The sequence below is a fragment of the Rhea pennata genome, chromosome 9, assembly GCF_028389875.1.
Source record: "Rhea pennata isolate bPtePen1 chromosome 9, bPtePen1.pri, whole genome shotgun sequence".
Classification (NCBI taxonomy): Eukaryota; Metazoa; Chordata; class Aves; order Rheiformes; family Rheidae; genus Rhea; species Rhea pennata.
In genome coordinates this window covers 5,263,042-5,285,872 of record NC_084671.1, presented here as the reverse complement: position 1 = coordinate 5,285,872, position 22,831 = coordinate 5,263,042, and the positions used below count along the sequence as shown (strand labels likewise).

Here is a 22,831-nt window from a genome sequence, read left to right as displayed (position 1 = left end):
CTGTAATTTCCATTGCACTGGAGATGTGCAGCTCTTTAAATGGTGGAAAGCAGACTGCTCTGTTACTCTGGTTTCCTGGGTATCATCACCAGAATACAAGAGTAGCTGATGTGGTTTTCTATGTCTACATTACAGAAGTTCTGATTCACTTGTACAAAGCTCCCAGAGTCTCATCCCCTCTAGATAACTAGCTCTGCTGGCACACATTGGAGAGTCAGAAAAGGTCCTGATCCAGGAAAGTGCCTGGTATTCACTGACTAGGACATCTCTAGGATCAGACTCAAATTATGACTTTTCATAAAAACCTCTATGGCTTTGAGGGTGTTGTCTGCAGAATACAGTTCTGCATGGAGGACTCATCTCTGGGAGAGGACTCCAAGAACAGAGGACTGATATTATCCTGACCTCAGGGGTGATCTGGCTGGCAGCACCTGAGCTATTCACAGCCTTTTTCTTCCTATCTGAGGACTTCTGACTTCCCAGAAGCAACTCTCACAGATAGCATTTCTCTTAGAACTTCTTTTCAACCCTACTCATTTTTAGCATCACTTGGACCCCATCCATACTAAAACTAAGTGCTGGAACATAGTCACATCATCATTTGAGTTTGTTCTGCAAATGAGGCCTGCTTGCCAAGTGAAAGATTCAGCCCATCTTACAGAGCTTTGGCTCAGTTATGGGAGCAGAACTAAGTATTTCCACAATAGAGATCAGGACTCTAACATAACCAAGCCAAAGGAAAAACAAGCTCATAACCAAGCCCCCTGACTAGTTACTAGTGGTTGGTGTGAGGTTTCTAGAGTATGTGTGCAAAGTTCTTCTTATATTCACTGAGAAGACAAAGAGTTTTGCATTGAAATTTCTGGTAAGAAACCAGAAACTTTTGGAGAGGAAAATTTTAACTGTTCTCACTTAGCTTACACAAACTTTCTTAGCTTCTCAGTGGGACAATCCTAACTATTAAACCACTTCTCTGAAGAATAAGATAACAAGGGATATAGTTAAGCCGGTTTATCAAGTTCCTTAACTAAACATTCAAATATCCCGGTAACTTTTTCTCCTGTCGCTGTGATGAGTGTAAAGGAAAGTAGCAGCAACATTTAAATTATCAGGCTTCTTCCTGCTCCAAGCTCTCAGTGCCTTTCCTCTGCAAAAGGAGGAATTATTCATTTGCAGTCCTTAAAATCCTTTCAACACTCAGAATAACGAACATGTGAAAGTGGAGGCCAAAATATTCAGGCAGGAAATCAACATCTATCAAAAGTGTATGGAAGCAAAGGGAAAAGACATGGACTAAGACACAGAAGGGTGCCCAGAAGATTGGATTTCATGCAACTCACATAGATTAATCTCCCCAGAATGAAACTGCTGCTTTAAAAGAACATGAATTTTGCAAAATCAAGTACTCAGATATTACGAAATATAAAAACTCCAGTTATCAGTAACCCAACTACAGATGCTGGGCACACTGATCTTTCTATACTGATTTATTTTACAAACCAGCGTGGTCTCTTTAACAAAAGGAGACGCTTCTGTGAAGATCCTGCCGAGTCCTAACAACTCCAGGAAGAGGTATTTTTAGTTCTAACAGAATTAGGGGAAAATTTAGCTACTGAATTCTATTTAGCTTCTATAGTCTGTACAGAAAACGAAAAAATTTTTTTTGGAGACACTGAAATTTGGATGAGTTTCTATACAGACAGTAAAGGTCACATCTCTGGCACAGGAAAATGTCAATGGTCAAATCCACACTTCTATATTGTTGAGGCATTATAACTCCCAACAAAAATCTATTCATTTGTTTTTAATATTTAGGCAATACACCTTTCCTAAACCTCCTTCTTGGAAACCTAAAATAGCTTAGTCGGATACTCAACCCCTCCCCCCCCCCAAAACAACAACAACAAAAAAACAAAAAACAAAAAACCCTCAACTCCCGCAAAACAAAAAACACCCTCCCAAACACAACCTTAAGCTAAGGCTTGGCAGATTTAATCTCAAATTATCAAAATTTATTTACAAGCAACCACAGGCATAGTCTTGTAATGGAAATTGTTACACAGCTTCCACAAAAAGGCATTCCCGTCTGTATCTCCCATAATTAGATAGCAGTTTACAGCATGTGCTGCATGGTCCGCTTAAGATCAATTCAAATCCCATGAGGTCAGAATTAGTTTTCAATATCCTCCAGCACATTGCCTGCAATCTGATTACTTGAAAATAAATGCTGTCCTTCCAGCTGTTAGAGCTAGCAAGTTCCAGGAACTGGGAACACAAACATTAAACATCGAACAGAGACCGGAGCAGCGTGTAAGCATCTCCGAAGCCTGCTTGGAGTCACTGAGGAAAATTTGGAGCAATGCTGCCGAGGTCTGAAGCTCTAGGACAAACGGGAGGTGGATCCACACCTCCAGCGGGCTCCCTCCTCGTCTCTGGAGGGTAGCCTTTGACACCTGAGAGCACTTACGGCTGACCTGGCCGAGCAGCCACACATCCCACCCAGACGGACGCACACCGCGAGGGAGACTGTGCAGTACTGAACGCTTCCCTGCAGCGTCCCGGCTCTGCCAGGGTCCCCAGGCATCCGCACGCCCAGAGGAGAGCCGGCACGAGCTGCCTACAACCACTCTCCCTGCAAAGTGCCATCTGCCAAGCAACAGCCAGCAAGAACTGACCTTCATTTACAAGTGTGAGCAAATCTACTTCACTCTGAAAGATGCTTCAGCTGAATCAATCATTTAACTCCTCTGTGCACTTGGCATCTCATTTAAACTTCCGCAAAGCGGAAACCGCGAGAGCAGCACGTAAACACCAGCCACATTTGATGCAGGCTGGGTGCAGATCACTAATTGCTTTGCTGGCCCCAGCTCTCTGACCACTGGCAGAACGGCAGCGACAGGTTCATTTTATCCCTCCTCATTTACAAGCTCTTTTCGGGGAGGCTGCATCCTCTGCTGTCAACTTTGAAAGCTTTTGCATTTGCACACTGTAAGCCAGCAGCTCTTAAGAGAAGTACGGTTGACTCAATTTCTGAGTAAATTAGGTTCCCTTCAAACTTGCTGTTCTCCTCAAGTCTCAAGTTCCTCAGCAATACCCCAGTATTACCAGTGCCATTCCCGATCAGGTGATCTGCGAAGGGGCTACTTCCATATATTTTATTAACAACTGCTACAGCATAAGGCTTTCCCAGCTAGTCTTAAAATGAAAAGCAAGCCTCACTGTTTAGCCAAGGAAACACAGGTTAACCCTTCTGCACCATTATCTGACCTTGCTCCTCTACGGAAGGCAAAGGAGGCCTCGAAGGCTTTGGCATCTTAACTAGCGTGAGGAATCAATCAAGCTCGGCATAAAGCTCTAACAGCCACAGTGTGAGAGAATAAATAGTTTCTTTCTTGTGTGAGTAGAGGGGGGCACAGAAGGCCTTTGATAAAGAGCCGCATTTCTTAATTGAGTTAAATGAAATATGTAGGAACAAAGCTTCCCACCCCCTAATGCAGGTTAAAGACCAGGGAAGGGCTAAGCTGACAGATTGCTAACTTTGGGGTTCGCCTAAAGGGCAGGAAAAACAAAACAAACAAACAAACAAAAAAAAAAAAAACCCAACAGATGGTGACCAGGAAGCAAGCATGACACCTGTTTAGTAATACCTTTTCTCCTCTGAAGCATGCCTACGTGTCAACCACTTCATATTTATTTCTCAGAGTAGGCTCAATTTCCTAAACTTAAAGGGTAGAATTACAGTTATCTTCTTCAGGTGATGGGAGAAGGGCTGGCCAAGAGGTCCTACACAGCGGGGTGAAAAGGAGACAGGAAGAAAGATTCACCAGCACTGACTCTCCTGTAACTCTAGAAGGGCAGAAGAAGTCCTCTCCAGAAAGTAATAGACTGGGTGGAGGGGCAAAGGAGGGAAGAAGATAAAATATTGTCAAGAGCAGTAGGCAGGTTGTGTAGTTCACCTGCTTGCACAGGGCCGATTACCTCGTAGTTCATGTCTGGAGAAGCAGATTGCTTCAATAAAAGTATTTTTTCTATTTTCTAAACTAAACTGTAAGTTTCTATTGAATCCAAACTTTTCTTCTTTTGAAGAATAACAACTCTTCTATTGAAGAAACTTCAATTTGAAGATTAAAGACACTTTATGAAAGTATTCACTACCAACAAAAGTTGGCTCTTTGCACGTTGCTGCTTTGGACCACAGCTCTACAACACTATCTTCAGAAGACAGTCATATTTTCAAAGGGAAATACAGACCATAGTATCATGCCAAAGGGAAAGCTGAGACACTGAGAGGTTAAAGGTTGTAGATCTGAAAAACAAACAAAACCTTTGCTGAGTTTTGCCAATGGGCTCAATGATCTTCATATATAATGTCATGTAGCTAAGGGAAATAATTTAATTTCCCATGAAATTTGGTAATAAATTTCTTAGAAGAGCCAACTTTATATCTGCATATATACAGACTTCTAGAAAACTGATTAACACAAAGATTGTGAGAAAACTCATCACTATTGCTTGTGAAATTCCAGGAAGTTGAGTATTTTACCAATAACTTGTCTAAGAATTAGTTACAAAACTATTTTCTCTTGCTAAAATAATAAAACAGTCCCAGCTCCATTTTTTCCACACTGTGCATTCATAATCTGTCACTTTATGAATGGTAATTAGATGAGGTACACTAGTACACAGACATACCATTTCATCTCTTAATTCTCCACAAAACTGAAAAAAGTGATACTCATCATACAGCAGGATATAGCTCTGCTATTTAAAAATTAGTACTTATAACATTTGACAAGTACAAACAAAAATAAAAAAAAATCAAGTTGATTATTTACACAGCAACCAAAAATTGTTTCCTTTTTTGGCATCTTTGGAAAGGAACGTGACCTATTCAAAACCATACTCTAATAGGTTACCCGACATTCCTAAAAGAAACAAATGCTAGGGTGTTGAAAGGGTCTGCAAGCAAGGACCATGACTGCTGGATGTACATACGCTGGTCGCACTTTTCTCCCACCCAGCCGGGGAGGCAGTGGCATGCTCCTACGACGTGGTCGCAGCTTGCCGCATTCTTGCAGTTGCACACCTGGTGGCAGTCAAGTCCAAAAAATCCATCTGGACAAGCTGAAAATGGAAAACAATTCTTTTATCAAAGCTCCCGCTTCTTCTTTGTATACACTTTAGCTCAGAGATCTGCAAACACCGTATGCCGCTAACCTGTGAACTGATGCTTTGGCACATCCTCACTCCGTGATTACACTCGTGAGCCAATGCTACAGGCCAATGCCTGCACACTCCTGTGCTATGCACATCTCAGAAAAATGTGACCCATGTCATACGAGCAACAGATTTCTGCATAGAAAAACACAGCTGAAAATATATTCAAAAGCCATAAAACAGGAGAGAGAATGAATCTGAATTCACACAACTCAGTAATTGTGCTTCTGTAAGGGACAAAGCAGAAGAAATGATTCAATATAAGACCATCAGGACACCTCTGCCTATCTCCTTGTCTTTTGAAATGCAAAACGTATGCTCCCATTTACTCTCCTGACACCTTTCTAAAGGTTTTCTAGCAGTGAACATAAGATATATGATCACAGATCAGTGTTGAAATGAAAACCTTGCAAAGATAATGAGCAGAGAAAACAAAGATAAAATAAGTGTGGCGAAACATCACAGAGCTTAAGGAATTCAGTACCCATATCTAGGATGCATAAGAGAGAGCAAGCCCAGCATTCAACACACATCTCTAGCTGTGTCGATGGTAGTGAAAATAAGCCATCAGTGGCTGTCAGGGGGCCACACCATACCCGAAAGGCAGCATTACAAGAATGCTAAGACTGCAAAGCAGAGTTCAAAAATATTAGGAAATGCCAGAATTATATCGTCTATATAATCCTAATGTACCTTCTCTGTCTGCATATATATATATCTGTGTGTGTGTGTAGATTATGTAAGTATATATATATTATACTCAGTAATAATAAATCTGTAGATACACAATTGTATGTCACCGTTTCCACAGAACCCCTGAATCATTTAATCCCAGGAGTGCTGGTGCTCATCACAGGAGCAGCTATTCAATAAAGTGTTTTGTCCTCATTATTCAATATCAGTCTATATTTAATACCTATTTCTCAAATGTCTACCATGAATTCAGAATGACTGGTTTCCCAGTAGGGTTTTATAGTATGTTTATCACCATACAATATCCAAAGACACCACACAGTAATTTCACAGCTTTCTACCATTATCTATATGCATCTCAAATTTTCAGACACTTTTCTCCCTTTTCTTGCCCTCTTTTTCACAGCAAGGCTCTTTGTCCAATCTATTCTTATTGTCAATTCTGCAAATGTAAATTCAGCCCTTTAACAGAAAGTATTTCTATCTGCTTTGTCCCTAAGGGGAGAAAAAAATCCAGGCAAACGTGGACCTTTACACAGCAAAGATGGCAGTATAACATCAAGCAACATCTGCTTTGACTTCTTTATTCTTGCAGTTCCTGCTTGGCTTATGATTACTTATCATTATTGCATTTATTCAAAATTAAAAGGCTGATCTCTCCTTCATCCTGTCCAGAGCTTCTTTTCTGGCATATGAAGAACATCCAGATTACACGACTCTCCATGCATGTGCTGTCTCAGAAGAATGGAAAAGTACCTCATCCTGACTTAAAACTATAAAGCATTAGTCAGCCTCTGTTCGGCTCGTACTGGTGAGAGAGCTGTTAATCAAGTTGTAAGGAAGAACCACTTGCATATGGTTTCAATCCTCCTATCTTTATTTATTATGCTTCGGTAGTGTGTATGGCACAGCATACCAGAAAGGACTTCTACTACTTAACCCTAGGTAACTTCAAAGGCTGACAAAGGTTTCCTCTGTTTAATGCAGGGACTATAGAGCATTGTCAGCTATTTTTAGACGTGTACAATATTTATTTTTCCCCTTTATCTTGCTTAAATCTTTTTATTGGGCTATTTTGCAATATTGATTAACTGCAGAAATCCCACAAGAGAAGCACAGTTAGCCTGTCCCGCATCAGTGCCGCTTTAGTCAGCAGTTCAAATCCAAACCGTTAGTGCTGTACTTAATATGGGCTATATGTTGCTGTTATTAATGCATCAATGAATAAAATACTGTAGGAAAAATCTGAGACCCTTGCCCCCTTCAATTCTGAGGAATAATTGCGACAGCGTTTTGAGCTATTCCACCAGATCAAGCAATGAACTGGATAATTCTTCTGCTGCTTTGATACTGCAACTTGACACTTGCCTTTGGTCACACAATACAACAGAATACCGGAGAGTGGTGGGGAACAAAACTAAACAAAATTACAGTACAGTAAAGACAATCACAACCTTCAAAGTGGGAGCTGTGGATACTCAGCACTTCACAGAATGAAATCAATTATAACAATTACCTTCCTAAACAAGAACAAAGCAACCCGGGCGCAGAGCGGGGTGACCTGTCTAACTTGATGTAACGCGGCGCATTTGTAACAGAACTGATAGCACTGACAGCCTATGCGGTCAGATTTTGATTCCTTTTGATTTTGCTGGGTTGACTGTTGGTCTGCTTGACATCAGGAGCCCATGGAGGCCTAGGTTTCCTGTATGTCAGATGTTTGCATTTATTTGAAACAAGCATTGATATATTTAGCAATTTATTACAAGAAGGGACTGGATTTGTTTTTTTTTCGTTTTGACTTGCCTATTTAGCTGTAAGTGCATTAAAACCACAGCCCTATAGCTATGGTGATTACAGTAGGCATCTTTTCTGGGAAATACACTACTCACATCACCTATGCTTTAACAAGATAGAGAAAGGACTTATATAACCATCTTTTGCTAAATGCAAAGATGCTAATTGCTACTTTAATTCAGAAACAGCTAGAACTTCATGTATGCTTGAGTTACTTTCTCCTTAGGCATATGATAGTATCCACTCAGATTACTCGCTAATTGCATTACTCATTTTCAGAAAACTGAAAATAATTCACTTTCTAGTGGTAATGCTGGATCTTGTGCAGAACTGTACATTATTTTGCCAGTGTTCTGTTTGTCTCACTTCCAGGTTCACATCAATTCCAAAAGCATTTCTTGGTAGCTTTTTTTGTTTTCAGTTAAATGGCCTACTTGCAAACCCCAGCTACTTTGCAATGAAAACCGTTCTGCTCCTTTGATAGCTCTTTTGAGTACCAAATAAAACAAAACCCCAGAGGCAAACCTGGGGGCTTTTGCAATTTCAGCCTGACTCTGGATACTGTGTTATCACAATGCAGAATACCTGAAATAACAACTGCACTCTCAAAACGCTCGTTGTGCCGGCGTGTATTTCAGTATTATATTTTGCAAGGAGCCATCTTCTCCAGGGATTTCCAACTTAGAAGGCTATAAATGTTTCAGTTTCAATGTTTCTGTGACGACAGCAAAGTCCTTCTCAGCCCTGGGACGAAGCATCAGCAATATGTTAGATGTCTCAGACAACTCAGCCAGCTCTATGTCTAAATTTCTCTGGAGCATGTGAGCAAGGTGATGTTTCCAAGGCTCAGAACTTGGCCAATGTGGGTAGACTGTGACGAGGACGGCAAAAAAAGCATATACCTGCCAGAAGGAAACCCTGCCAATTTCCAAGTCACTAAAAACAGAAGTGCTACAGCTCTTCGGAGAAAAGGTTGCCAGGAAGTTCCACCAAAGGCAAACAACCTACACATTTTCCTCAATCTTTATTTTTGGAAACAGCCAAACTATTCTGGCTGAAACTTATTATGCAAAAAGGTAAAAAAGGTCAGCTCAAAGCAAACACTCAGCATGTCTGAGACAAAACATGTAGAAAACAGGGTCTTAGACAACTGTGAGGTAATCTCAACATGAAGCACTGAAGTCCGCTCGCCCCTAACACAACTGTCTTCCAGTAATTCAAAAGAAACATGATCAACACGACTGATTTGGAAACAGAAACTTGTATTTTTCTCAATAGACATCATCTAGGGTTCCCAGTATTCCTCACTCCTGCCTTCCTAAAGGGTATTTAGCCTCCTTGTCCTTTTGATTCCTGCTCAAAGATGTACAATACAATGCAGATAACTGTTGTTCTTCCAATATGGTCACAAACTCATTTGAATTCAGCAGAGAATGCCGAATTCATCAATCCCTTTGGTACATAAAAAGCCAGTAAGTATCTCTCAAAGCGAATGACTTAGTTTATATAGAACGGACTGAAACCAGTGATTTTGACTTGCCAACTCCCAACATCATAACTACTACAGAACAGCAAACAAGTTGTAGGACACGCATCAAGATAAATACAAGAACTGTGTTTGGATGTGACTGCCCTAACAAAGGCTCTTCTTTGTTTTTCCTTATTTTGACAAGTTCAAAACATCTGGAGGTATTTTCACAAGTTCTCTAGGAAGAACAACTGCATTATCTCACACTGCTAACACGTCTTGCAAATCCTAGAGAATGCAAGAAAGGAGAGATAGTCCAACGTCAACAAGTTGAAATTCAACCACGAGCCAAGCATCAGAGCAACAGCATGTTCAGGTTGTGGTTAGTTCGAGCAAGAGTAGAGATGAAAGCTTAACGCACACGACAGCAACTGGATTCCAAGACATGAGAACAGCAGCGACCTGGACACAGCTGCATTGCTGCTGGGCTAAGGGGTTATATTTTTGTGTGGTGCAGTGCCATGCTGCAGTGTGGGAGTTTACCAGTTAATTGGCGATGGGTGTGCAGTGCAAGCATGGCTGGAAAACGATAAAGCAAACACACAAACAAAACAGATGTAAGTATGACGATGAATCAGAGATTTAGTTGTCACAAAAAAGGCAAATCTAATTTTGGAAAGAACTAGCAGGACTATCACATGAACAAACAATGTTATTCTGCTTCTACTTTGTACTGATGACATCTTAACTACTCTATTTTGAGCAGTGTAGAAATAAACAAGAAAGTTCAGAAAATATGATCTACATAAAAAGTTTTAAGCATTTTGTTTGTTCAGCTAATAAAAAGAAAACTGAAGAAAGACATGGGAAGTCTTACAATACATCTAGATTGCTAGGAATGAACCTTCCTTTGCTGTGTTCAGAAAAGTGTTAAGAACAAAATGAAATTGTGCTTGATTTGAATGCTTGATTTTCAGACAAGTAAACTTATATTAAATAATCTTCTAAATATTCAAGTGATAAAACACTAGAAGACTGGAGATTTTTGAGATGAGGTTGGACTGGTACCAGTATAAGAAATATCTTGGTCAGACCTGCAAGACAGCCAACCCAAGGGCTTCTCGTGGCTCTATTTATGTGGCTGATGAAAGGTAACACAACTTGTCTGGACTGCTACTCAGCTGCTTGCTGTACAGTCAGGCCCTCCTGTGGGCCACTTGGCACATCTGAGCTTTCTCCTGCCAAGGCAGCAGGCCAAAGCAAAAGGACCTGGAAGGAGCTGGCGGACTGCGGTGGGTGAGCAGAGCAGCACGAGGAAAGCTGCAGGTGTAGGGGGGACACAGTGAGACAAGTACACTCCAAGGCCGACAAACCAAAGCTTTCAGTGGCCCACCAAAGCTTTCAGTGGCCCACCAAAGCTTTCAGTGGCCCACCAATACAACGCTTCTCCTCGGCAGCACGGGCTCTGGTATAACTGTCCCTAGCGCAAGTGGGGTTGAAGCAGAAATTCTCTTGAGCCTCCTCCAGAATCCCACTTCTCTGATTCCACCTTTCCAATGTACATACCTGGCCAGGCACCATAAGCCCTGCAGAACCTGTACAGAGACAGTTTTGGGGAAGGACAGCCCTGTTTTCATACATACTGACTGTATAGCCATTAACTTTCCGGGAATATATGCTAGCGTTAGTTTAATCAGGAATTTCTCTATTTCTGAGCCGAAAGAGAGGACAGAATTATGAAAATAGAGTTAATGTAAACTATTTTAGAAAGGAACTTAGTGTACTTAGTGTATTATAGATTAGGTCACACAGTTTCACACAGAACTTTGAAAAGAGCATTTATTTCATATAATAACTCGCGGAGAGAATGAAAGGGAAACAAGAGGCAGTTTTCTGAATGGCAATCGGGTGTTTTGCAACACTACGCAAAAGCTGAGAAGCACCTTCCTCCCCATCAGAGGGCAGTACGTGCACACAAGTGGTACCATTTCCCTGCTGCAGCTGCAGCCCTGCTGTGGAAAGCTGGCTGATAACGCTGCTTCCTAAACAAAATAATTGTGGCATTGCTTTAATGACCATCATTTATAAAATCTTCAATCATTTACAACTAAATGTTTTTCAAAATGTCTAACAGAATACTGCTATTTCTGCTGTATTCATGGAAGAATGTATTTTATGATCTGTACAGTGTTACAGCCTGCAACATCCTTAGAATATGCCACAGACCAACACATAATAACATATTTAAGGAATAAAATCCAACCTTTCCATCACTTTATCAAATTATCAGGTAATAGAAGATGATCAGTTGGATTTATTAAATTTAAAAGGGTATGTCTTCTTAAGGAGTTATTTTAGGATGATACACAGATTCTTGTTTTTCACTAAAATATTTTAGAGATGCATTAGGAACAAATATGTCTTAGGCAGGACAAATATATTTTTGCTCAGCACTAAAACTGTAAGACTCTATGAAGAGAGCCTTCATAAAGACACGATACAGCAGGGGTCTTAAGCAAGTATCTGATGCTAATCGGACTCACAACCCAAACTTAGGTACAGGCCTAAACGCTTTGCTGAGTTGAGATATAAGTGCACATTTTCGTATCATGTTCCAATCAAGTTCAATGGTTTATTTAAATCAAGCACTGCAAATTGTAAAACCAGATCTTCAATGATCAGAAAAAAAAAACCCCAAAACCAAAAAACATCTGCATAAAAATGAGAGGGAGCAGAACGAGAAACAGTACCTTTCCCACAAAACGTCCCCGTCCAGCCAGCCGCACAAGTACAGGCTCCGCTCACATGGTCGCACGCAGCCCCGTTCTGGCACTGACAGCTCTGCTCACAGCCCGGGCCAAAGGTTCCCTCGGGGCAGCCTGCAGGGAAAGAATCAAAACCAGATGACGAGTTAATTCTGGCACAGATCAGTGATCCACTGGGAATTTTTAGATACATGGGAACTTTTACTATTTGCAAAAGAAGGATCAAGGCTTAACTGTAATACCTAAACCTGATATGATGAAGTATTCTCCTTGGGGTCCAGATAAAGTTACATTGTTTTATATTAAGATCTATTTCAGAAAAACATCAGGTTGTTGAAAGGCTGTAAATTCTGCACAGATGAGTAACATCATCTGATAGCTGCAAGGCTTGCAACTTCAGTATTTCTGCCTGATGACTCTTTACACACTGGTCTAGAATTGCTTATTTGCATGTTCTCTTCCATCGGCCAGAAGGGGCAACGCTCCCAACTTCTGTACCTGTTTTTGAGGCCCTATCCTCTTTTTCCTGCACTCCTGATTCACCAGAAGGTTGGAGAAAATATGAAATGTGGTGACCTCCTTTGGAAAGCTGCAAACTGAAAACTACATACTTCACTTCTCAGCTCTTCTTTGAAAAAAAAATCAAGCTACAACATTACATCTAGGGGACAGAGTAAAAAGCTACATTTCCACAGAAGTTATGTTAGGACATTTAAAAGATTTGCATGGTACTCACTATCTGAAAAAAGAAAACAACACTTAAGCATGCAAATAATTTCTTCCAGGATTACAGAAAGATCAATTAAGAATAGGGCCAGTTGCCTAATTTACACTAGCTGCTTCGGACAAAGCTGAAATATAGAGATATATTTAGGCTAAACACAATATTGTAGGGCCTCTATTCAAATTTAAAGATCTTGTGAACTGAAAATGAGTTACACAGATTATTGCCAGGCCTCCTTAAAAGTGTAGGATTTCAGCGTTTGTACCAATGAAGTGATTTTTCAGGCAATCTGGAAAGCATCACAGAGAGCAGGAAACGGTGAGGATCCTCAAAGATGAGTCTATGCCTGGAAGAAAAGGGTGCATAAGATTCTGCCTATTCAGTATCCCAGCTGGTGCTCTGTGGAGCTGGGGCGAAATTTGGTCACTCTGGCATGTTAGCGACTCTCTACTAAATGGGAGCCCCCCTCTGGCCCTCTTACAGAGGTTGTGGCTGGGCTGGGGTGAAGAAAAGTATTGAGGTTCCTTAAGTTCTCCCTTCCTTTCAATCATCGCTAGTATCAGAAAACGAGCCTTTGTTTAATGAGTGTGTTCTTGCATTTGTAGGTTAAATTCAATCGCAGAGCTGAACTGGTGCAAAATTCCATTTATATCACCTCATACTCCCAAAGCTCCGTATCATCACACGTACCTTCTACACTGCTTTAATGAGTAAATATGCAGAAGTGTAAGCAGGCCTTAAAAGCTTGATCCTCCTCAGTGTTTATTCTTCACTTGAAATTTTAGTCAAAGTCCAGGCAGAGCTACGCAAGGAAACACTTTTCCAGTGCAATAATAGGTGTTAGGCTCTCAGCTGGGCTTTCTTTAAACCTAAAGCATTTAGCCTGGAGCCGAGACTTTCGATGGCAATGGGTCAGGATATTCCACAAATGATTTTGCAGTCCCCGTCACAGAGAACCTGCCCTCTGCTCCAGCAGGCACCGTCCGTTGCCGTGTATGCCAAGAAACATTCAGAACTCAGAGAAAACCGGAGATGATTTGCAAGGCTGCAAGAATGAGCCTAACCTTAAGTAAGTCTAAATAAGCTTCAAGAGCAGAGGAACTGTCGGATGGTAATAAAGATCTTGCCTCCAAGGCAGCATAAAATGTTAAGCGAAAAATTGGGGTTTTCATAAGCTTGCATCTTAAAACAGACCCACATTTGCAATCAGTGCTTCATACTTATATAAAATAAATAGTTATATAATTAAAAAGTGAAAAAAAAATGGCAATAACCTCTCATAATCTACAGACAAAACATCAGAGGTTGCCAAATGTTTTTCTGGTGGTTATGGCTTCTTTGATTACTTTGCCCATGGCACAGAGGTGACGATCAGCTCTCTGGGGACTTTTCCGTCTGCACAGATGCCATTTTGAGAGAGATCAAGAGAGAAAGGTAAGTGGAGCTGGCATCTATTTCTCTGGGAGCTGGTCCTCCCACCAGCTGCCCTTCCAGGCCCTCTAAGCTGACAGCAGTAAGAGCTAAAAGCTCAGCTTCCCAGAGTTTTGGTCTCAGGTCACCATTCCAGATTAATTATTTTGGCATTTCTGTTTGACACCAGCATTAATTCTGCCTACACTACTGGGACTCTTTTAGCTGGGTCAGTGCTACCGACAGATTGTTAAACTGATAGATAAAATAATTATTTAATTTAATAATAACAACATAATGAAATAGCTTAGCTATGTAATTTATTGCCACAGGACACTCTGGAAATCAAAATTTTGCACGAGATCAAAAAGCAATTAGGCATATTAGCAGAAGAAGAATATTAAGGTGTGGTAAACATAGAGATACTATTTCTGTCTCAAGAAGCCCCTGAGCCACAAATTGCTGAAACTGGGGAAAACACATCAGGAATTACTATATGCCTGTTTCTATCCTCTAAGGGCATCTGCTATTGACCACTGTTAGGGACAGGTTAGTGGAGGACATGGGCTTTTGGTAAGACCACTGTACATTTTTGCTATTAATAAACACAGGTCACTACATCTTTCTGACTTTGCTTCCTATGTGAAGCATTTCTATGTCTGGTCTTAAAAAGGATTTATGAAAAAAAAGCACATACCTAAAATTGGATAAATATAACTGATATGGAAAATTTTCTGCTATAAGCCAGGTATCTATCAATCCTATTACTCATGTGAAGTCTTAACATTCAAAATAGCTGTTTAGTTCAAAACAAGTCTGAAAATAACTCTTCTGGAATCTAAATTAGTTAAACTATCTAATCCTGGAGAAATCTGAGATTCCTGGGATGCGGCGTCCCCCACAGACAGAGACAAGACAGCCTCTGTGTCTTCCTGAAGGGAGCTAGCAGGAAAAACAATTTCCGTTTCCTGGTTTTGCAAGTTCTCCCTATCGACCACGCTGCAACTTACTCCGTTCACAGTGTTTCCCAGTGTATCCGGGCGCACAGAAACAAGATCCAGTGACAGGATCGCAGCTCCCATCAGTGTTGTTGCAGACACATGTGTTTTCACAGCCTTGTCCCCAGTGGCCACTATCACAAGCTGCAAGGCAAAACAATGTTTACATTGAAAATGAACTTTGGGTTTGGCTAACAGATAATTTGACATCTAAATGAGAGAACAAAAAAGATGCAAAATGGCCACTTAAAATACAGGCACTGCAGACTAGCTTCTCAGCTGCAGAAATGTAGCATAAATCAACTGAAATAAATACAACTTTGGCTGATTTATGCCAGATATTAAGGGGTCAACATAAAACTAATTGTTCATAGTCAGTTTGTATCAATCAATCCATAGTCATAAACATACACTTTAACGGAATGAAAATACCAAATATTAACTCATTGTCTGCTCAGTTAAAATCTGCATAATAAGAATAGCTAATGGGTAAAATAAGACATCCAAATTAGAGTAAAGGATCCCTTCTTAATAGTGACGATAATTAGCTATTGGTACAAATTATAACTGGAAAAGGCGTCTTCTTCATCTCCTGACATCCTCCCTCAGACCGGATGCATCTCCGGAAAAAATGCTTTTGTCAAGTACCGGGCAGTGGACTCAGTGGAGGTGTAATGGATGAGCTTGCACATCCTGTGTTAGACAGCAATTCAGACCTCATTACCTACTAGCCTGCCTTCTGGCCTTGACACGAAAGAAGCAAGTGGGCTTCAGACGCATACTGTCCCTGAAAATCCAACCTCTTTTGGGTGGGCAAGTAAGGCTTAAGTGTCTGGTGTTAAGATGCTTGCATTTGTTGTTTTTCTTTTTTTCTTTCTTTCTTTTTTTTTTTTTTTTTTTTTTTTTGACCAATCTTATTCAAGGCTTATTCATTTTTGTGCAAAACAGTATTTTTATTTTGGTAGAAACTTCATTTTGGGGGGAACCAGGAGTGCAAAAGGGGAGAAATAAACTTTTTTCCCTCTCTGGAGAAATTTGCATTTTGTCTCTGCATCCTTACATGAGTGCCTGAGTACTTCTGAAATTAAACAAATAATTTCAAAAGAAATAAAAAAGAAGAAACTAGACATTTAAGAATTTAAATGAAAAGGGAAGAAAGTTCAGCTTCCTTGTACAAGCTTGATAATTTCCACAAAAAAAAAAAAAAAAAAAAAAAAAGGAGGAAACACAATAACAAAAATCATTTTCAAAACACTGGGAAATGTGGAACCTGACAGAAATCTCACAATCTTTAAGGAAAAAAAAACAAACAAACAAACAAAAAAAAACCCTCCTCTCTTCATTATAAAAATCATATAATACTTTAACAGCATTATGACAACCCACCACAACTGAAGCACAGTATCTCCTTCCTTTCTTGTAGTGATAAAGATGAAAGTGCCAATTACAGTACTAGAAATGTCAGAGTTAGGCACGTTTCCTGCACAGTTTGCAATAGCTAAAGAGCTGCCTCACTGAGATGCCTGGTCTCATGAAGAGGGTGGGGCCTATAAAACTTTTTCATCTCTTTTCTTGAATAGAAATAAAAATTTTCCTTTGTCATGATCACACAACTCATTAGACAGCCTAAGGATTTATGGAAAGTTATATAAGTGCTTGCAAATATTATTAACTGTTTCGATTTTTAAAAAATGCACGATAATGGAACCTTTGGATTCTCCCAGAACTTTCCTCAGTGAAAGGCCTAGGAAGCCAGGTCCCAAACTGACTTCTGTCTACACTTGCAAATCAATTGCATCTTTTTATGTTTACAAGACCAAGTTTAGAAAGAGGTTTGTATTCTGTTGGCTTTCTGCAACAGAGATCGTAACAAATTGAGTAGAAAAAATGTAACACAGAGAAAGAAAGAATCAAACAGGATGGTTTCACATTTATAGGCTACTACTCAAAAAAGGGAAACCTGTACTCTTACACTGTCATCCATACATAGAACCACGAAGGATGCTCTGCTTTTACACATTTTCTCCCAGCATTTATATTCACAAGTTAGGGAGCAACCTTAAGGCACAAGACCATACATATGACACTCACTTGTTGAATAAATTTCTCCTAAACAAACTGAAAATTTGAGGATCGATCTCAAAACTAATCTGTGCAGAGAACAAAAAACAAAAACGGCTATCAGTCAAAACGCAGACGGGACAGATGGCGTTGGGCAAAGGGATCCATAGTGTTGAAATAAGTGCTTATATCAATACTTTGCATTTCATCAGCCATCTACTTCAATGCTTTGAACCTGAGTAAGTAAGGATTATAATCATCCAGGCTGTGTAAACCTATAAACACATCATTTCAGAAACAGTAAGATTAGAAAAAATACATTAAAAATTTGTAGTAGAATAGAAACAGAGATGGTTCCACACATTTGCAGTTTAATTCCTGCAAAACACTGTGTGCCACGTGTAGTGAATATACATGGGACTTACGGTGTCTGCAGTCACGGTCGGTCCAGCCAGGGAGACACTTGCATTCTCCAGTAACATGGTGACACTGAGCATTGCTGCTACAGCTGCATATCAGCAGGCAATTCTGTCCATAGTAACCAGCAGGGCAGGCTGAAAACAGATGAACAGACTGTAATCTCACCTAGGTAATAACTCAGGCACGCACCGATCTTTTCAAACGAGACAGCAACAGCTTGCCCCCTAAAACATGCATTAGCTGAATCTGAAATCAAAAGGGTAAAGAAACATCTGCAATTTGTACATGAGGAGTTTACGGTTGAGTCCTGCAAAGTGGGAATAGCTTGAGAGACTTTAGGGTGCTTCTGCTGAATGTCAGGATCAATCAGGTAAGCAAAAGAGTGCTTAGCATAGCAAGCTAGGGGTGGGCACATTACTCCATGAAAAGCACCGAGCCATTTTGTGGCAAGCAAGGAGAAAATACATGCCATCGCTGATGTCTTGCATGAAGGAGTGCTCTCCCCGAGGGCTTGTCTATATTACAAGCACTATGGCGAAACCCAAGCACACTTCAATATAGGTATTTTTAGGTAACGCCCAGCCAGCACAGAGCATACTTGAGTATGCTTGAGTATACTCTTAACATCTCTGGTGGATCTGCCTGGACAGCACTGATACTACTCCTATGTCCCCACTACTGTGACATCCTGAATTAACTAGACCAAGGAGTACTGCTACAAAAACAATCTCCAAGTAAAGTCATAGGGGCCAGTTGGTCGGCAACCTTTGTCAAGCAATTGGAATTACTATGTAAGTAGCTATTATATACTGTATTTCTGAGTAAATACACCACAGATTAGGTCTAGTGATAATATTATTTTGGGAGGCAGTTTAGCTTGTCATCTGCACTGGTCTGTAACTCCTTCCCTCTGTCTGGCAAATACTGTCAAACCCAGCCTGGAGAATTGTTGAAGCTTAAGGGTCTTTTAAGTAATGTGTCTAATGTAACAAATACCTCGTAAAACAGCAAGAAGGTAAAAATCAAACCATAAGCTGAATTTTCAAACTGACTTTTTATTTTATTTTATCTTCTTAAAGGGGAGGCCAATACAATGACTTACTGGATGAGCAGGATTCTCCAGTGTAACCAGGGGGGCAGTCACAGGCTCCAGTTTCCTTGTTACACTGCTCTCCATTTGCACAGGGCTCACAGGAGGACTGGCAGTCTAAACCCCACCAACCATCAGGGCAATCTATTAGAAAAAGCACATTTATGCCGTTACTTAAAGGAATTCAAAAATAATAGTAAAGCTAAGCTGGGAAGAGGAGCCTTATATTATCTCTATAGATCTACAGTGCCTTCATAATAAACCTTCCAAAAGAATCAACATGACACCATATTGCAGCACTTCAGAACACATTTAAAGATAGACATAAAGGCTCTCTTCCAACTTCCACTGCTACGTGTCTGTTTTTCAGTTTGGTTTCTGATGCAGTAACGTCGGGAGCATTAGCCATATCTGAAAAATGAATTACTGCACTCAGCAAAGGAAAAACAGGGCAGCAGTCTGATGAGAGATTCAGGAGAGCAGGGACTGTGGTTTTGTACTTTTGTTTGGCTGAGTGGGGGATAGGATAGTCATACTTTGAAAAACTGCATCTCTAGGTAAGCTGGTGTCAGAAACGTATATGTTGCTCATATTTCTGTAATTTGGTTTGGCCAATTTCTGACTTCCCATTCTCTCCATCCATGTGCAAGTAAATTGCATCTCACTGAATTCTGAGGAACAAAAGAAACACAGCAGAAACTTCACAAAACCACGTATCACGTAAGCTGGAGGCAGTCCATCAGAAAATGAGAAAAGGTGATTCACACAAAATAGTTTATAGGGACAATTACTGCATTTTTCTATAGAGCTTCCATGTGAAATGAGTTTATAACATGCCTGTCACATATTAATGTCTCAGCACTTCTGTCAGATTTATTAGCAGCCCAGTCTTCTCGATGGCAAAAGCAGAGGGGACTGGACATGAAGTGGGTTACAGGTCTCCCATTTAGCTCTACCTCTTTTGCCATGTGTCCTCTAAAGGAAGCAGTGAGCTCAGCTTGCGTCCACTCTGTGTAAATGGTCCTCAGGCCACGCAAGTGGTAGAGGGGCACACCAAGATCCCTTGGTAGCTCAGTGTCCTTGAGACTTTCTTCATCCCTTTATCTACAATAATCCTCTCTCTCTCTCTCTCTCTTTTTTAACTCCTTCCTCTGTTTTGGCTCCTTCACCTGCTGGCTCCATTCTCATAATTTTTTTTTTTTTCTGGTTCCACAACAGCTGCCTTTGAACTGTGCCCTTCAACAGCTCCTGAGGCACTGCTTGTATATCCATACCCTGCAGTGCTCTGATCTTGGCCCATCTTGCATAAACCCAGCCCAGGACACAAATCATGATTATTAGTTGCAGCAGAGAGACCAGGCAGGATGACTGGGCCACACTCCCCTTTACAAGTGACTGCAGATGACAGAGGGAGTACATTCCACACTAAGACTTACCCTTTACCCAATCCACAAATGACATATATTACAGGGCAGCAATTTTGGTGAGAACATAGTAATTCAGCTTCTTCCTCTGTTTCCAGAAAAGCAGGCTGCCTATCCTAGCCAAACATCAAACACACCTTGGTCACATGTAGTGCCAGTTTTCCCAGCTGGGCAAATACACTGTCCAGTCTTTGAATTGCACGGTGCTTCTCCACAGCTGCAGTTCTGGCTGCAGTTCACACCAAACCTCCCAGGGTCACAAGCTGTTCAAAAGAAACCCAAAGACATAGTTAGTATAACAAAATGTTTTGAAGATATTAGGAGGTACCATCAACAGCAATTTGAATTGAGCTGTGTTGGTACAAAGTGATCACTGGCTCAGTGACCTGTGGTCTGTAATTATCCGTGCAATACAGTGCTAAAAGAACTGTGCCTGAAGCTTGACAAAGAAATATGGTTACCTACCCAAATAAATAGCATTAGTAACTTGCCTTAATCTTTTACCTCCATCTCTGGGGGGATGTAAAATCACACAGCAGTTCCCATTCTCAGCAACAGACCATACTGCTGGTTAGTAAAACAGCCTCCCTTCAACAGCTGTAAAGAATAGCAATGTGTCTCCTATCAAATCTAGATGTCCTCTGTGTTTTCTAGATGAATTCAATAGCCCTATGCCTATATACATATTTTCCACCCTGTATCAGGGATGATAGCTAGCGCTGCCGAATATCACTTCAGCTTCAGTGGAGAACTGCCTACTTGCATCAACAACAAATGCAGTTTCTCTCTTGTCTGAAACTTCTGCATCTGAACAGGAGTTTCTTTGCTAAGTTTTCCCATCCAGCATGTACCTCCCAGGAAAATACGCACTGAGTACCTACATAAAAGGCATTTTTCTCCATGAAAACCGGGTGGGCATGGATGCTTGCAGACTCCCGTCTCACGATCACATAAACCATCGGGAGGACAGATGCACCGCAGTTTGCAACCAGCTCCGTAGAAGCCAGGCATGCACTCTGAAAAATGCAATAAACACAGGACATACACAAGAAGAAAGAGTAGGAGCTGAGAAAACTGAACAAAAAAATCATAAAATAATTTGGCAAAATTTGCAGAAAAACCATTAAAATGTGTGTCTTAGAGGTGTTGATAACTTAATTTAAATAAGTTTATGGACATTTCAAAGAGGTTACTGCTCAGATACAACTCAGAAACAGATCTGTAGAATGCTTAAGGATATTTTCAAGCACCAAGCAATTACAGAGTTCTTATCTGTTGCACCTTCTGCTGCCCTCTATCCTTATGCAAAGTTCATTGCTGGGAAAGGGAAACTTTCCCCCAGAATTTAGCTCAGTAATAAGAATGCTGAAGGTAACCGCCAGATCCCCCAGAAGTAGTGCCATAAATCTGACATGTTACCATGTGCCTGCAGAGGACGGAGAAGGATCTGCAGGGAGGATCTCTACTGCACTTCTGCATTGCTGTCTACAGAGGGCTACTGAGACACATAACCGTGAATGCAGAGTACAATTCTCTTTGAACTACCCTCAAAAGCTACAGAGAATAGGTAAAATTCAAAGACCTATAAATCTGAAAGAAAAGTCGCGTTACTGAAATCACTTACAAATAATCTTGCTGTGATAAAATACAATTTTGCCTCTAATTTACTGCCTGAGTAAAAAAAGGAACAAAAATGAAAACTTCCAGAATCTTCAGCTGTGTAAGAATTTGGTTTCTCAAATTCTGTTGCCATTTGATCAGGCTAAAAGTACTATATTCTTAACCCATGTTCTCACTGATGCCCTGTAATATCAGGCACTCGCAGAATTTGCCTCCCAAAAAAACACAGACAAAACACTTAGTAGAGAACATTAGTAGCAGCAGCAACACAAAGCACAGGGAAGGAAGACTGAGAAATAATGATACAGGACAAAGGAATAAACAGACAAAAGAGAATCTGGCTTTCTGTTATACCTTTCTGACACTTTTTGCCTTGATAACCGGGTTTGCAGGCGCAAGCACCGCTCCTTGCATCGCACTCCAGCGTGTTCGCTTTCACGCACTGGCATTCCTCTGAACAGCCAGCTCCAAAGGCCCACCTGGGACACGCTGCAGCCAGATTAAAAGGAATCATTAACTCTGTAATTATGCAAGAGTTATTTAAAACTGCACACTTCTGCAGAATGCAACTGCTACAAAGCAAAAAAGTTCATTGTACTCCTCAGCAAATACATCCACATTCGTATGACAGTGCCTATTAATGTGTGGGTGTGTAAAATATAGTTTACATGACTCCTGCATTAAGTAATTAATTTGATTTCAAGCAATCTGTGGTAATGCAAGAACCAGATATGGTTTCAAAGCAAAGATAGTTGAGATTTCTGAATGAAAAATATTTGGGTTTACTCCAAGACAAAAGCTTTCATGAAAAGCACACACAATTATTTCCTCTCTTGTATAAAGTTTTCAAACAAAACTGGTAAGTGCAAAGAAATTTGACCATATATTTTGTAACATTTTTATGTTTACATTTTGTAACATTTTGTTGTTTCTCATGAGTGTATTATCATTGCTGGTGTCTGTGAGCATTAGCATAGGGAAATAACAGGGCCAAAACTTAAATGTCTCAGTTAGGAAGTCAATGCAGAGGGAAAAACTTGTGAGAGAAATTCAGAGAAAAAGCTAAGCGTATGTGCTTATCACTTTTGATTTACCATAAAGGGCAGAGAAACTATCATTAATTAACTACAGAGTGACTACCAAC

The 22,831-nt window shown here is 40.5% G+C and overlaps 1 protein-coding gene across 1 annotated transcript in view; it reads right to left on the bottom strand.

Annotated features, from left to right (window-relative positions):
- LOC134144240 (multiple epidermal growth factor-like domains protein 6) overlaps positions 1-22,831 on the bottom strand; it is a 196,195-nt gene that overhangs the window by 24,947 nt on the left and 148,417 nt on the right. The window contains exons 16-23 of the mRNA XM_062583022.1: positions 22,042-22,176; positions 20,949-21,083; positions 20,205-20,330; positions 18,656-18,787; positions 17,559-17,687; positions 15,085-15,216; positions 11,926-12,054; positions 4,996-5,124 (exon numbers count right to left, since the gene is read on the bottom strand). Of these exons, the coding sequence (XP_062439006.1) occupies positions 4,996-5,124; positions 11,926-12,054; positions 15,085-15,216; positions 17,559-17,687; positions 18,656-18,787; positions 20,205-20,330; positions 20,949-21,083; positions 22,042-22,176 (1,047 nt within the window). The remainder of the gene's footprint in view (positions 1-4,995; positions 5,125-11,925; positions 12,055-15,084; positions 15,217-17,558; positions 17,688-18,655; positions 18,788-20,204; positions 20,331-20,948; positions 21,084-22,041; positions 22,177-22,831) is intronic.